General features: G+C 37.8%; 1 protein-coding gene across 1 annotated transcript in view; it reads left to right on the top strand.

Moving 5' to 3' along the window:
• Positions 1–17,278, top strand: part of HECW1 (HECT, C2 and WW domain containing E3 ubiquitin protein ligase 1) — a 240,934-nt gene that overhangs the window by 114,309 nt on the left and 109,347 nt on the right. The window contains exon 6 of the mRNA XM_047096449.1: positions 15,666–15,808. Within this exon, the coding sequence (XP_046952405.1) occupies positions 15,666–15,808 (143 nt within the window). The remainder of the gene's footprint in view (positions 1–15,665; positions 15,809–17,278) is intronic.

Raw genomic sequence — 17,278 nt, 5'->3', positions numbered from 1 at the left:
GATGAGCCAAAGGGGAGGATCTAGAAACCAAGGAAGACAAGGGTCGGGGATGATGGAGCAGGCAGGTGGGAGATGCCCTGGGGAATTTCAGAGGCGGTATGCAGTTGTGCTTAGCACACCCATACAAGCTGATCACATTTATTTGAAAGAATGAAAAAAACAAAGCCAATGGGAACTAACTCATAGAAATTGCCAAATCCTGTGGTTTGCTTTCCTTACTCATTTAATAGAAATGCTGTTTCAGCAAGGCCCATCTCTGACAGTGATCCTGTCCTTTTGGGAGGCCTACAGCAGATCCCCATCTTTGCCTCCTTCGTTCTTGTCTTGCAGGAAGTAATGGCTGTGCCCCAGGGATAAATCCCAACTCATGTCAGGCTTTAATCTGTTTAGCTTTCTCAGCTTTTTCAGTGCTTTGGGTAATTTACCTAGAAAAAATAAAGATATATGAACAAAAGCAAATATAGACAACGGTATTTTTAATGTTAAAAATACCAGGGAAAATCAATAGAGTTCTTGTCATATTATCAATGACTTTAATTTGCAATTTTGTTACAACTGAATTACTGTGTTAGGCTATTGATTTCATGTATTATGAAATTATTATTATGGTACCAGCATGATTAATTAGCTAATCTCACATTTTTGGGGTTTTGTTTGTTTTAAAGACAATATATGTATCTGGAAAAATCTTCCGGTAAACATTTAGGTCACTAACTATATCCATCTTTGTCTAAGAAAACATTACATTTAAGGGAGGCATTAGTGGATTTGGGTGTAACTTAGTGCATTTGTAAGAAAGACATACAGACAGAAGTAATACAGCACAATTCCAGTGATTAACAGAGCAATTGAAAGGGAATATTATGCAGCCCACACATAACATTAAAGAGCAGATGGTAAATCCACCTGATGGTACAGGGAAGAGAAGGGAGTCTGGCCCTAGATGTTGGACCAGCTCTTTAGACATGGATCCCTCAGTGACCTGACTTTTCCTCTGAGCATACAAATACCAAATCTGAGGCCACACAGCATATAAACCCTTTCAAATATTCACCTTTAAATATACCATTTTATATCTTTTGTTTATTTATTTACTTAGAAAGAGAGAGTGTGTGTACCTGTGTGCATGAGTGAGGGAAGGGCATAGAGAAAGAGGGAGAGAGAGAATCCCAAGCAGGCTCAGCACTGTCAGCTGAGAGCCCCATGCAGGGCTTGATCTAATGACCGTGAGTGGGATATTTAGCCAACTGAGCCACCCAGGTGCCCTATAACATACCATTTTAAACATTCAATTCTCTTCTTATTCCTGGACACCCACAAAATGCATACCATACAGCATGATAAAATATATTTAATATAAGCGAGAAAAATGAAATCAGAAAAATATTTTACTACAAAGATAAAGTTAGCACATAATGTAAATGTTCAAAGCCTTGTGCACCCTCTAGAAGAACATTAGTAATGACCAAGGAGAAAATGGCTTCTGACCTCAGAGGAAGGGTCACACAGGTAGTGTTCAGCCTGGAAGCCATACTTTGGTATTTGTCATATAAATACTGCTTTTGATTTGCAGCCAATTTTATTTAGGATTTTTGCAACTATCTATGTTAATAAATGTCCTTAATTTTCTTTTCTTGAATCATTGTGCAGTTTGTATCAAAGATGATCCTCAGCAGACCATTTGGGTAGCTGTCTCTTTTTTTTATTTTTAATTTGAATAGTTTATATAAGATAGAGATTATCTATTCCAAGGAGTTTTGGTAAAATTTACTTATAAAATGACCTGGTGACAATTTTTTAATGTTGTAATTTATTCAGGTTTCCCATTTCCTCTTGAATTTACTTTACAATTTTTCTAGAAAGTACCTGTTATATATTTGTTTTCTGTTTATTCTTATAAAGTTGTTCATAAAAATATATACAAAATATACACAAATGTGGAGGCTATGTTAGTGTATATATATGTATGATTTTTATATCTCTAGCATATCTCTTTTTATTAATCTGATGCCTTGATTTGCAATTTATAAATTATAAGTCTGAAAAAAGGCCCTGAAAATTTGTAGATGGTAAACTCTCTAAGTCTTTATTATTTGAAAATGTTTTTATTTTTCTTCACTCTTGAATGAGAGTTTAGTAGGTATAAAACTCTAAGTTGACAATTACTTTTCCCTCAGCACTTTGAACTATAATTGGACACAAAAACACCAATTTCCCAAACTATGATTTACCTAATAACAGTCTACACAGAACAACACACACATATACACACGTGCATGCACATGCCCAGGAAGGTGCCACAGTCAAATATGGAAGCACTGCATTCTATCTTGCAGACTTATGATGCACATTTGTATAATTAAAGCCTTTGTGTTCCAGCCAGTAAAGAACGGTTTCCCCTGTTTAGCCCAGTGCTTCTCATCAGAGCTCTCTCTCTCTTTTCTTTTTTTGGGGGGAAGTCTCATCATCATGTGGAAACCAGTTCAGGAGATACTACAGTACACAGATTTAAATACTAAATATCAAAAAATAACTCCACATACATATTCAGAAAGTCTCCTCATCCTGCTGTTACTTACCCTATTTTAGATTATAGTGTTAGGTTTCTATTATTGTGTAACGAATTACCACAAATTTAGCAACATAAAACCACAGTTATTTAGTATCTCATAGTCCTGTAAGTCAGAAATCTGGGCCCACCTAACAGGTTCTCTGCTCAGGGGTCCAAGAGACTTAAATCAAGGTGTTAGCTGACCTGTGTCTTCATCTAACCTTGTTTAGAGAAAAGATTATCTTCAAGACCATGCAGGTTGTTGGTTGGAGACCACTCTCAGCTACTAGGGGCCGTTCTCTGGTCCTTGCCATGTGGCTCTGTCCATCGTCAAAACCAGTAAGGAAGACTCTCCCTTGCATCAAATCCCTCTCATGCTTTCCATCTCTCTGACTTCAAAAAATGCCCAGTCTTTTTTAAAGGGCTCACCTGATTATGTCAGGCCCACCAAGATTATCTTCTTTTGTATTAATTCAAATTAATTAATTAATTAACCTAATTGTGGATGTGGCATCTATGATGTTAACAAGCTCCACCTACTCTGTGGAGGGGATTATATGGGATGGGTGGGGAGGGAGAATCTTGAGGGTTCATCTCAGAATTCTCCCTACCATATTTATTAATTCTTCATTGACAGCCTGTGGGTATCCATATCACACACTCAAATAGAATTTCACTTTCCTTTTATTTCGGCAAAGTCCACTATAGCATAATCCTTATATTTGATTAACTATATATATATATGTATATATATATATATATATATATATATATATAGCATAATCCTTATATTTGATTAACTACATATATATGTGTATATATATATATATTTCTTCATATATACATATGTGTATATGTATATGTATATATATGTATATATGTGTATATATATGTATATATATATATATAATAGTTCATGTAATAGTTCACTGTAATATAATCCTTAGATTTTCTGCCAGAACAATAACTAGTATGGCTTGGACACTGATGTTTCAGTCTAGTGTTCATAGAATATTTTGGCTCACCCACAAGCTTGGATTGTATTTCACTTTTGCAGCATTGGTGTCTCATATGGAGTGGAATTACCTCAGAAGTCATTCATTACCTCATTTATTGATGTGCTCAATACAAAGGTAATGTGTGGCTTCTGTGCACAAAGAGGTTTACTAAAAGCAGATACTACATGTGTATCCTTATTAACCACAAGAATATAAATAAACTATAGAGAAGATATTGAAGCAGAAGAGTATCTGCCTCTTTTGATGGTTCCCAAAGTCAGAAAAGGCTTCACAGAATAAATTTTATGTGAATGGGATTTTAAAGGATACATAGAAGTAGCATGGCCAGGAAGCTGGGAAAGAACACCTCCCAGGCAAATAGTAAGTCTGAAAATATGTGAAAGAAAATAAGGTCTTCAGGGAACGAGTATGTTAAATGGACCTGGAAAGGTTGGCAGGAGCTGGACATGTCATTAGGACATTTAGATTTCATCCTGAAAATGAGAAGAAAAATGAAGTTATTACCAGAAGAATTAAATGATCAGATCTGTGTTTCAGAGACATAGGTTTACTGGCAACCATAATGAAGACAGGGAGATCAGTTAGGAATGGTGAGGGCAGCCAAAGTGAAGAGGAGATAATGGAGAGTTAGTAAACTGAGAGTTTAGACTCTGACTGACTGGATGGGCTCCTGCAGGTGAGAGAACATTCAGGTTGGCCCAAGACCCACAGTTGAGGAATTACATCAGTGATGATGGCAATTTACCAACAAAACATGTGCAGATGGTAAAACTGTCAGAGTTACCATAAAGTAGAGACAGAAAAGTTAGTTAAGTTGCTTATGACCACGTGGCAAACTTTGGTCTTTGTTCCCAATCTAGTAATTTAATCCCATTCCTTCTTAATAGGTGTTTTTAAGGAATCGTCTTCAGAAGCCAAAGAATAGAGATGTAGTTGTAGATGTGGACAAGGACCTGGATATAGATATGGTTGAAGATAGATTGCATGTATGTATAATATGCACTTTTGCATTGATATATTTTATGTGTAATATATAATCATATACACATTACATATTTACATGCACACACACACAGATCTTGCTTCCCACCGACCAAACCATGAGTAAATCTTGGCCTAACTTTGCCATAGCAGTGCCTGCAAATAAAATTAATAATATTCTATTATGAAACTTAAGATTCTTAGAGCCTCATATAGAGATGGTTGAAGCCCTGCCAAGATCCGGTTCATTTGCTCTTATAAGAAATAGAAACTTCCTGTGTATCACAAATTTGTAAGAGCAGCCCTTATTATTCAAAACAGCTAGATTCCCTGCAATTACAAGGCTCATGTCCCAGCAGGATTGTCTCTGGCACTCCCTTCCTAGCACAGAGTCAAGCCACACATCGCTTAGAGGGGCAGGTCTTCTCCTACACCCAGACTCCAAGGGCACCACTTTTTAGTATAAAACAGTGTGGTTGCTAATGAGAGAAAAAAAAAGTTTCTCTTGATTCAATTATTGCTCTACTAATGAATTTGTTTTTCTATCCTTGACTTTAGGCAGCCTTGTTTTTGAAAGCCATTTTTAAACTCAATGAACAGTGCCACCTGGATTGAAAGCCATGTACTATGCAAGGCTCCAAGGAAGAGTAGCTGCCCAGTTTGCATGCTCCATTTACTTCTTTCCTGCTTTCCTTCTCCTTGGAGAACTTTTGCACGGGAAGCAGCAGGCCTAGTCCATTTAACTTTCATTAGCAATGAACAATGGTGTTGGCTGGATGGTACCAGGCAGCCTCTTGTGAACAGAACTGGTGTCTTATTTCCCCTTTATGCCCCACTGCAATAGAGGAGAAGCAAAACTGGGTGCCCTTGTAACTGACCTATTTCACTTAACAGTTAGGACCACTCTTACTCCCACATCACCAGTTATATAATCTTGGCTTCTAGTTGGTTTTCCTGCCTTACTCCTGAATATCTTCCTACCTCTTCAAAAGCAACATCACCTGAATTAACCATCCCTACTAATTTTCAGTTCTCAACCTTTCCTGACTTGCATAAGTTTATGAATGAGTCACTATACTTCTGCTGTCTCAGACTGGGGTCATCTTTTCTCATACCCCTCCCTAAGCATCCAAGTGAAAATACTTTCCAGATCATGTTGAACATATCTCTTAAATTTCCCACAACTGTTTACTCATTTTTTATTATAGTTCCACCCTCACATTGGTATCTGTATCATCTTAGCTACATTGAGGCAATAATAAGTCCCATTACTTACTCAGCCATGGCCAATAGAGACATTTCTACCTGTGGTACTATCTTCCCTTTCTACCCAAGACCTGCTATTAGTATGGTTGATCATGGTCCATGAATGACCTATTAGAGATACTATTTTCCTCAATCTCCTTGGTCTTTTTGACCTTCACTTCCATTCATCAGCAACCATCAACTCCGATGCTTATACCCTAGATCTTGTTAAAATGTCACAAGCTCTTACAGTCAACTGTCCTTGCATATGCAACCCTCTATTTCCATCATTCTGTTCCCTGATTACTTTGGGACATTCAGTCACTCATCCCCTTTCTTCATTCCTAGCTATTAGCCCTCCCACATGTCCTCAATCTTGGGAATCCAATCTTAGGAATTTGTGGCTTCTTTCTCTCTTACATGCCACAGCTCTCACTGGCCACCCTCTCCTCCTTCCCTGCCAGGCTTCCTCCCCATATCTTACTTGTCTCACCTGATCTGCCCGCCTACAGGTCTGACCTATGTATAGGCCACCTCCTCAGCCCTACCTCATTTCTCAAATGCAGACCTCAGTGTGTCTCATTTGCATGATTCAGATCCTTCAGTTGCTCCCTGATGCCTTTGGGATAAATCCCAGCTCTAGACAGGAAGCTGTTCATGATTTGGATCCTACTTCTCTATCCAGTTTTACCTTACAACAAGATCCCCCCTAGGGCCTAGATGCAGTGAACCACCCTCAGTCCCCAGAGGGACCTGTGAATTCTGTGAATTTCAATCCCTTGCCCATGGCACTCTCTCTCCCTGGAATGTTCTTCCCACATCTTCTTCAACTGGCAGTTGTCTGTCTGCTTATCTGTTAAGTCTCAGTTAAGACATCGCATCCTCTGAGAAGTCATCTCTACCTGTCTATCAGGCTCCTCCCCACCATTATGGATCCTCTCTGTATTCCTCCATCTGGATGAGCCTTTGCAGACCTTCACTAAAAGTACTTCCTGTCTTACGGTTGTCTACTTACAGCATAAATACTGTGACTGTTAAGGTAAAAGATCTATGGCCCCAAACACTTAAGGGTAGTGGCTGTGCCACCAGTACCCAGCTCAGAGCCAGTGCTCAACAAGTGTTTGTGAGTGTATAATGTTCCCCTTCTTCTGAGTCATTGGTTCCTTTATTAGCGACATTTAACTTCTGCCTCAATTGCCCATTATGGAACTGCTGCCAGTTTATATAATTGCCAACTAAATATTCCCTTTAGTTAGCTACTCTTTTTTTTCAATAAGTTCAATTCATGGAGGTTCTTTTTATAAAAAAAAATTGCCTCTTTTTTTATGAAGCAAGATGGAACATAATAAATAATGTTATTTCTATAAATGGCCTATTGAGTAACGGTGCAACCAAAATAAATAAATTCCCTCACATATTGCAACACCAGTCTTAACATCTCTGGAAAACTGAATATGGGCTACATCAGTGGTTCTCAACAATGGTGATTTTGTCCCTCAGGGGACGTTGGGCAATTTCTGGACACATTTTTGTTGTCACAACTTGGGAAGTATTACTGACATCTACTGAGTAGAGACGCACTACCATCCACTGCTATTGTTAAGAATGCCAAGACAAAAAATATATATATATATTAAACTGGGGATTGAAGAATAGGTTATAAATCATTGGGCTAAATATTTAAGTCACAGAAAAAGATCTAGATTAGATCGAAGGAGAAGTTCCCAACAATGAGATTATTGGAAGTTAAAATGGATCATTATTGAGAGAACTATGGCTCTTCACCCTGGGTGCACAGCAAAATAACCTGGGAAGCTAGAAACACTACCAGGACCCAGCTCCATTCCCAAGGGAATCTAATTTAATTAGTCACGAATGGGATCCAGTCATGGGTATTTTTGTGAAAGCTCCCCTGATTATGCTGAGGAGAACCAGGGTTGAGTACCAATGGCTCAAAACAGAAATAAGAGTCCCAACAACCTGTGCTCAAGCAAAAAGTAAACTTTTTGTTTGAAAGTTTACTTTTATGTGAAGTTTCCTTTTAACCAAAAGGAAACTTGATGCTCTAGGAATACTGCATGTATCACTCCAGCTCATGCCCAGGCATTGGGCCTTGGACAGCTTTATTTCTGCCCTTGTTGACCAAGTGTAAGAGATCTGACCCTTGGTGCCTAAAGTACAGCCAAGAAAGAGAATCCGCTGCTCTAATGGAAAGGTAACCTATGGAACTTTACTATCTGACCCTGGAGACACCTTTGTTTAGGATAGTCTCATGTTTATGCAGGCATAAGGAGCCGTTTATGTATTGGTTGGTCCATGCATGTGCTCACAACTCTCTAGGAAGCTTCCCAGGTATAATCTGAAACTGGCCCCCATAGGCAGAGGGCAGAGAGAGAGGAGGAAAGAGGCTTGTCAGGCCAGGTTAGTAGTTGGCAGTTTTAAAAATAGCAAAGGGAACTTACATATGAGGCGTGCTTTGGGCAGCAGCAAGACAAGTAGATCCCCACGCCACCCTCCAAATCTTAAAAGCTCATAAAGAGGTTTTAACTGGGTTCAGTCACATATGCCAGGAAGATATTTTCAACATCACATCACCATCTCAAGCCTATGTCCTTGGAGCAGGCTCTGGGAGTGAGAAAGACAAGCCGAACCCACATTTCAAGGACAGGGTGGGGGTGAGGAGCCTCTGAACATCTGGGTCCAGCTCACAGGTCATTTGTGGTCTTTTTGATCACATTCCCCAACACTGTTACAGTTGTTCTTAGACGCTCATGAACGAAAAGATGAAGTGGCCAGAATTTATACCCTAAGAATGTTCAGGATTGGCTCCTTCATTTGCCACATTGGTTATCTTTCACAGGTGAACTGGGATTAAAAAAAAAAAAAAAAGATAAAATTCCCCAAACAGGGCTTGGATCAATAGTGCATCTTTTCCAAAGATCTTTTGCAGATACATTTCATAGATTTCTCTTTTGTCCCAGAACCATGCCATTTCTCTGAATAGAATGACAGAGGGGACATTAGTTATAGGAAAATTGTAGCTTTTGTCTGTACTGTAGGCATGTGAACCAGGCCATATAGATTACTACAAACAGCTGTAGAATTAGTGGTTGTTAAGCAACAGCTGAAATGAGGTAGTTAATTTGAAAAAAGTACAATAATTAGAAAGTCAAAAAGAGAAGGAAGTAGCACAGATAGTTCCTGACTTAGGATGGCTGGACTTAATTTTTTGACTTCATGATGGTGTGAAAAGTGATATCCATTCAGTAGAGACCATACTACAAATTTTTTATTTTGATCTCTTCTTGGGCTAGCAATACATGTGTGATACTCTCTTGTGATGCTTGCCTTATCTAGTGATGCTCCCAGTCAGCCACACGATCGTGAGGGTCAACAACCAGAATACTGTACAACCATTCTGTTTTCACTTTCAGTACAGCATCCAATATTATATGAGGCATTCAACATTTCATTATAAAAAAGGTTTGTGTTAGATGATTTTGCCCAACTGTAGGCTGAGGTAAGTGTTTTGAACGTGTGTAAGGCAGGCTAGGCTAAGCTACTGATGTTCAGTAGGCTAGATATACTGAATGTATTTTCGACTTATGATATCTTTAACTTACAATGGGTTTATTGGGATGTAACTCCATCATAAGTAGAATCTGTAGTGGATGTGGCAGGTGGAATCTGGATAGAGCAGAAATGGAAGGAAAGAAGACAGTTTGGGGTGCCTGGGTGGCTCAGTTGGTTAGGCATCTGACTTTGGCTCAGGTCATGATCTCATGGCTTGTGAGTTCGAGCCTCACATCGAGCTCTCTGCTGTCAGCGCAGACCCTGCTTCAGATCCTTTGTATCCCTCTTTCTCTGTCCCTCCCCTACTCACGCTCGCTCTCTCTCTCAAAACTAAACATTAAAAAAAAGAATACAGTTTATTCTAACATGGTGTGGGTCTTTTTTTCCCATTCATTCTACAATTGAAGACGCTGAGCTTCAGAGAGGTTATGAATGAGACTCAAGAAGCTAGATGTGCAGAGCTAGAAATATAAGCCAAGTCCATCTCACTCCAAAGGTTCTTCAGGGTCTTCGCATAAAGGCCAGGTCAGAAGAAGCAGCCAGGCTAAACAGCCCATCCACACTGTCAGTGCAGAACCCAACGTGGGGCTCAAACTCATGAACCATGAGGTCATGAACTGAGCCGAAACCAAGAGTTGGATACTTAACCAACTGAGGCACCCAGGCACCCCTGCTCACTGGTTCTTAAAAGAACCTCACATAGCTGGGGGTTTACATGGACTCCAATAACCATGGCATAGAAGTAAAGGCCTAGTGGGGAGAGCTTGATGCCTGGGTGGAGGGATGGATATATGGAGAGGCTGAGAAGGAAGTCCCTATGGAGGGAGGAGAGAACACAGTCATTGCCCCCAAATTTCAGAGTGAGTTTTGCTAAGCTGACTTCAGTGTCCTGTGCAGGCTGCTATAATCAGAAATACTCATTTTAATAAAGGTGATTACATTTTCCATCATGAAAATAACACATGCTCATTATACAAGATGTGGAAAATAAAGAGGGGGAAACAATCCTTCTTGGTAAGACAATTGCTATTAAAATTGATTGATTGTAATTCTTTCCAGTTTTTTTATTCATATAATTCATATTCTTGTGATCATGAATTAAATGTTTCCTGCTCTTATCACTTAGAATTGTAAAACAAGCATTTTCTATCTTTCATTTAACATGTTATAATATTATAAATTACTGTACTTTAGAAAAGTATAAACTATTCTATCATATGCATTTATTACAATGTACCTAACCTATTGTTGAGCATTTAGGTAAGGATATTTATTACCGTACACTTTAGAATGGAGTTACTGGATCAAAGATACAGAAGTTTTGAGGACCTGAGACAGTTAGAGGGGCTGGATTCTTGCTTAGATAGGCCTTTTTAAAGGAGTGCCTATTCCTAGATTGATCCTCAAGCTTAGCCTGTCCATAAATTCTGTTCTGTTAGTATCAGGAATGATTGGTTCTTAGGAATTGTATAGAAGTGAACTAAACTAATGTATAATGGAAATTAGAAGCACAGCATGGAGGTATGGAAGTCATTAGTGCTGTTTGCCAAATAATTCTCCACCTCCAGACACACTATAGGATTGTCTCCTGCTGAGACATGAGTCTAGTCCTGATGAGGAGTGGGGTTTGCAAGAGAATGCTTATTTGCTGGAGGAAGACACGCCAGAGTTCTCTTTTCTCCACTGTGGCTGGCAACTTTTGAGGGGATGTCTGCTCCATCACCCTGGCTTCTTGAATAACTAATGAGCAGAGGCCTCTGCCAGCCCTCAGTGGCAGAGTGAGCTAGGAACAAAACTTTACCATCAAAAGTCACTGAAACTCGGAATTTGGTTGTTAATGCAGCACACCGTAACCCATCATCACCGTACAAAGGAGATTTTAACATTAGCACGCTTAACATATTTAATCTCTGTAATTAGAAATCAACTAAAGTTAAAAGATTCCTATTAGAAATGAATCACAATAAAAAGAAATAATTATATATTTCAGCTGTTACACAGCCCTTGCTTAAGAGTACTGTGATGTTCAGTATCATTAACACTCTCTTCCCCAGATAGTCTGAGCTGGGCAATGCCAACATGTACCTCCCTCTCCTTTCCTACACTTTATTTTTATTTTTATGTTTTTACTTATCAAGTTTTATTTTAATTCCAGTGTGATTAATATACCGTATTATATTAGTTTCCAGTGTACAAGATAGTGATTCAACAATTCCATAGATTACCCTGTACTCATCAGGACAAGTGCACTCCTTATCTCCATCACCTATTTCACCCATCCCCCCACCCACCTCCCTTCTGGTAACCATCAGTTTGTTCTCTACAGTGCAGAGTCTGTTTCATGGTTTGTCTCTCTTTCTCTCTCTTTTTTCCCCTTTGCTCATTTGTTTTGTTTCTTAAATGCCACATATGAGTGAAATCACATGGTATTTGTCTTTCTAGGACTTACTTCATGTAACATTACTTTCTCTAGCTCCATCCACATTGTTGTAAATGTATATATATATATATATATATATATATGCGCCCCATCTTCTTTATCCATTCATCTAGCAATGGACACATGGACTGCTTCCATAATTTGGCTATTGTAAATGATGAAGCAATAAACATAGGGGTCATATATCCTTTTGAATTAGTTTTTTTTTAATTTTTTGGGTAAATATACGGTAGTGCCATTACTGGATTGTAGGGAAGTTCTATTTTTAATTTTTTGAGGAACATCCATGCTGTTTTCTACAGTGGCTTCACCAGTTTACATTCCCACCAGTAGTATACAAGGGTTCCTTTTTCTCCAAATCCTCATCAACATTTGTTGTTTCTTGTGTTGTTAATTTTAGAAATTCTGATAGGTGTGAGGTGATATCTCATTAAGTTTTGATTTGCATTTCCCTGATGATGAGTAGTGTTGAGCATCTTTTCATGTGTCTGGATGTCTTCTTTGGAGAAATGCCTGCTCATATTTTCTGCCCATTTTTAAACTGGATAATTTGTTTTTGGGGTGTTGAATTTTAAAAGTTCTTTATATATTTTGGATACTAACCCTTTATCGGATGTGTCATTGGCAAATATCTTCTTCCATTCCATAGGCTTCCTTTTAGTTTTATTGACTATTTCCTTTACTGTACAGCAGCTTTTTATTTTGATGTAGTCTCAATAGTTTATTTTTGCTTTTATTTCCCTTGCCTCAGGAGATATATTTAGAAAAATTTTGCTATACCTGATGTCAGAGAAATTACTGCCTATGCTCTATTCTAGGATTTTTGTGGTTTTAGTTCTCACATTTAGGTCTTTTATCCATTTGTGAATTTATTTTTGTGTATGGTGTAAGAAAATGGTCCAGTTTGATTCTTTTGCATGTTTCTGTCCAGTTTTCACAATATCATTTGTTGAAGAGACTATCTTTTTCCCATTGCATATTCTTTCCTCCTTTGTCAAGATTAATTGACCATATAATTGTGGGTTTATTTCTGGGTTTTCTATTCTGCTCCATTGATCTATATGTCTATTTTTGTGCCAGTACCATGTTGTTTTGATTAAAGCTTTGTAGTATGACATGAAGTCTGGAGGTAGTTTTTCTCCAGTTTTGCTTTCCTAAGATTGCTTTCACTATTCAAGGTCTTTTGTGATTCAATACAAATTTTCGGATTGTTTGTTCCAGTTCTGTGAAAAATGCTAGTATTTTGATAGGCATCGCATTAACTCTGTAGCTTGCTTTGGGTAATAGAGACATTTAAAAATATTTGCTCTTCTAACCCATGAGCATGGAATGTCTTTCCATTTCTTTGTGCCTTCTTCAATTTCTTTCATCAGTGTTTTACAGTTTTTAGACTTTCACCTCTTTGGCTAAGTCTTTTCCTAGGTATTTTATTATTTTTGTTATAATTGTAAATGGGATTGTTTTCTTAACTTCTCTTTCTACTGCTTCATTATTAGTGTATAGAAATGTAACAGATTTATGTACATTGATTTTGTATCCTGTGACTTTACTGAATTCATTTATCAGTTCTAGCAGTGTTTTGATGGAATCTTTCAGTTTTTCTATATAGAATGCCATGTCATCTGGAGATAGTGAAAATTTTACCTCTTCCTTACCAACATGGATGCCTTTTATTTCTTTTTGTTGTGTGATTGCTGTGGCTAGAACTGACAGTACTATGTTAAATAATGGTGGTAAGAGTAGACATCCTTGTCTTGATCCTGACCTTAAGGGGAAAGCTGTCAGTTGTTCTCCACTGAGTATGATGTTCACTGTGGGTTTTCATATAAAGCCTTTATTACGTTGAGGTATGTTCCCTGTAACCCTACTCTGTTGAGGGCTTGTATCATGAATGGATGTACTTTGTCAAATGTTTTTTCTGCATCTATTGAAATGATCATATGGTTTTTTATCCTTTCTCTTATTGATGTGAAGTATCATGCTGATTGCTTTGTGAATATTAAACCACCTTTGCATCCCATGAATAAATCCCACTTGATTGTCCTGAATGATTTTTTTAATGTATTGTGGAATTCAGCTTGCTAGTATATTCTTGAGGATTTTTGCTCTATGTTCATCAGGAATATTGGCCTGTACTTCTGTTTATTTGTTGTATCTTTATCTGGTTTTGGTATTAGGGTAATGCTGACCTCATAGAATAAATTTGGAAGTTTTCCTTCCTCTTCTATTTTTTAGAATAGTTTGAGAATAATTGATATCAACTCTTCTTTAAATGTTTGATAGAATTCCCTTATGAAGCCATCTGGTCCTGGACTTTTCTTTGTCGGGAGTTTTTGATTAGTGATTCAATTTCCTTGAATTGGTCTGTTTAAATTTTCTGTTTCTTCCTGCTCCAGTTTTGGTAGGTTATATGTTTCTAGGAATTTATCCATTTCTTCTAGGTTGTCCAATTTGTTGGCATAAACTTTTCATAATATTCTCTTATAATTGTTTATATGATGTTAGGTGTTATTTCTCCTCTCTCATTTGTGATTTTGTTTATTTGAGTTCTCTCTGTCTCTCTCTATCTCTCTGTCTCTGTCTCTCTCTCTCTTTCTCTTTCTCTCATGAGTTTAGCTAGAGGTTTATCAATTTTATTGGGTTTTTTTCCAAAAAAAACAACTCCTGGTTTCATTGGTCTGTTCTATTGGGGTTTTTTTAGTATCTATATCATTTCTTTCTGCTCTAGTCTTTATTGTTTCCTTCCTTCTGCTGGGTTTGGGTTTTGTTTGTTCTTTTTCTGGCTCCTTTAGGTGTAAGGTTAGGTTGTTTATTCCTTTTCTATACTCTCATTACTGGCCATGCCAACTCCTGATAGTCACAATCTTCTTTAATTGTTGTTGCCTTTATTTTAAAAGTCATAAGGTATGCTACTTTAAAAATGAACAATTTAGAATCAAATGAAAAAGGTCTGCTTTCTGTCCTCCCTACTAGCCTACCTCCTTGGGTTGAGTTTGGAGTAAACCCATCCAGGCATTTTCTTTGCAGTTCCAAGTACAAATGAAATCCCACTCTTCATATTCTTATCATCTTGCTTTTTTACTTTGTTTTTCAATTATCTATTCATGTTGGTGCATATTTACATGTTTCTTTTGAATGAGAGCAGAGTTATCAATTTCAAAGATTTAGTATCCTTAATTTAACTGGTTTCCTGTTGATAGACATTTTTGGCCTTTCCAGTCTTTTGCTACTATTAATGCTCCAGTGAACATCCTTATAAAATGTATAATTTGCACACTTGTGCAAATTAATTCAGAGGGAAAATTCCAGAATTAGAATTCTGAGTTTCAGGGAATTTGCAGCTTAAACGTGGATAAATATTGTCGATTCCCGTCCCAAAGGTTGAATCAATTGAATGGGATTGTACATCAATACAGTGTGAGAGTTCTCTTTCCACTCTCAAGAATGCAAGGTACTATCAAATATTTTAAATCTCTGCCATTATAATCATTAAAAAAGGGTATTGTGTTACGGTTTAAAGTGCATTTCCTTAATAATAGGTGAGTTTGTGCTTGTTCTTTCTTTAAATATGTTAATACCTTTAGTATAGTGAGCCTTAAGTGGACTCTTTCTCCTTAAGGTGAGTTGTTTTTATTATTTGAATCTCAGAGAATAGCCTTATTTTTAAGCGTTGAAGTACCTCAATATTACTGTTATTCATTTACTGAATAAATAGGGCTCACAGCATTTCTAAGACCTTGATATATATATTGCCACTGGGATGTTTTATAATGACTTCATCCAAGGCAGATGGGCTGGGAATTGGCCAGCCCTTGCACCTCTCAGTTAATTGATGTGACATATAATTTCATTGCAGCAATTCAGCTTTGTGTCCTTGCCCACTGATGTACTGGAAATTGAGGTGAAAGACAAGTTTGCTAAGAGCCGCCCCATCATCAAGCGCTTCTTGGGAAAGCTGTCGATGCCCGTTCAAAGACTCCTGGAGAGACACGCCATAGGGTAAACCTGTGACTGAGACCTCACTATCACTAAGGCTTCAGTGAGCAGACGAAGGGAGGCCTGCAAGCTGCAATAATATAGCCTCATGGTGGTATTGAATCTCTGGCTTCTCCCATTAATTCTGTTGCTTGAGCCACAACATTCAATTAAACCCTTACCTTTCCCCTTTTCTGTACCACTGGTTACTTACACAAGAGAGCAGAAAATCCTAAGACAATAAGTCCTTAATGAGGCATTTTTCTAGACAGGTAGAAATTAAAAATTTGTTTTACCATGAAGAATATTATTTCTGCTTGTGGGATTTAATCATTTGAGATGTTTGTATTACAAGATCAAATGCTAGGTTACTAGAGTAGAGAGACTTAGAAAATGCTGGATAGTATGTATGAAATTTTAAAAGCACGAATTGTCATGGGCAACTGCAATTATGTTACTCGCAGAATTCAGTTGTATATGAGAATGTTTCTGTATCTTTTACATTCATCTCCACTCATGATTCTCACTAAAGTGAACTCTTACCAGGTAAAATATTTATATATAATATGTGTTTCCTTAGTTAACAGCTACTCTATTTGAAAACACTGGGTATGGCTCTCTGGCCATAAATGTATGCTATGCTATACAATGTAATCCTTAGAAGGATATCAAAGGAATGAGGAGAATTTACAGAATTTCCAAGTGTCTTCAATTAAAGCTTTTTGGATTTTCAGGACTTTGGAATCACTAATGATTATCATGGAGACACTTAATTAGAACCACGTGTACAGCTGTATGCATATAGACATGCCATTAACTCTCAAGCCAAAGGTAGAGACATTTATGGAGCTACAACCATGTGTCAAACACAGGGTTTGCACTTTCCATTTATGGAAATCCTCACAGGATTAAACAAGCAAACAAATGTACATAAAGAATGCAAAGCAGTCCCTGGTACATAGAGACTAAACTGCTCTAAACTGTTCATTTTTTTTAAATAGAATATTACATGATTTTTAAAATAAAGGCAACTCAGAAGGCTCCCTCAATTCCTTTGCCTGTAACACCCCAGCCCTTCAATGGCTCTCTGCTTGCCCTGAAGTCCTATAAACAGACCAGGGTGGAGTTTCAAGGTCTATATATGGGGCCGTGATGTTGGTGTAGTTGGACACCAGCCTACAAGTCTTGCTTCGGTCCATCCTGCAGCAGGCCACCTCCTGAAGCACTCCACAGCTCCTCACATGGAGGAGGTTACTCCAGTAACCATGATGACATATTTTGTTAGACATTACATATATGTACCACAAGATATGTATCTGTTGCTGGCGATGTCCATTATTAAGGGCGTATTTGGGAAATATCAGCCTGCACAGAAAAAGCAGGCAAAGATGCCCATCTTTTTTGTTGTTATTGTTGTCTTTTGGGGGGCTTCTTTTGGCTTAGAACACAGGTTGGCAGGTAACTTTCTGTTAAGGGCCAGGTAGTAAATATTTT

The sequence above is a fragment of the Lynx rufus genome, unplaced genomic scaffold (genome assembly GCF_022079265.1).
Source record: "Lynx rufus isolate CCGP_SWC_20201006 ecotype Redwood Valley unplaced genomic scaffold, mLynRuf1.p SCAF_4, whole genome shotgun sequence".
Lineage (NCBI taxonomy): Eukaryota > Metazoa > Chordata > Mammalia > Carnivora > Felidae > Lynx > Lynx rufus.
Note: the sequence above shows the minus strand (reverse complement) of the source record. Positions and strands in the feature narration are given on the sequence as shown.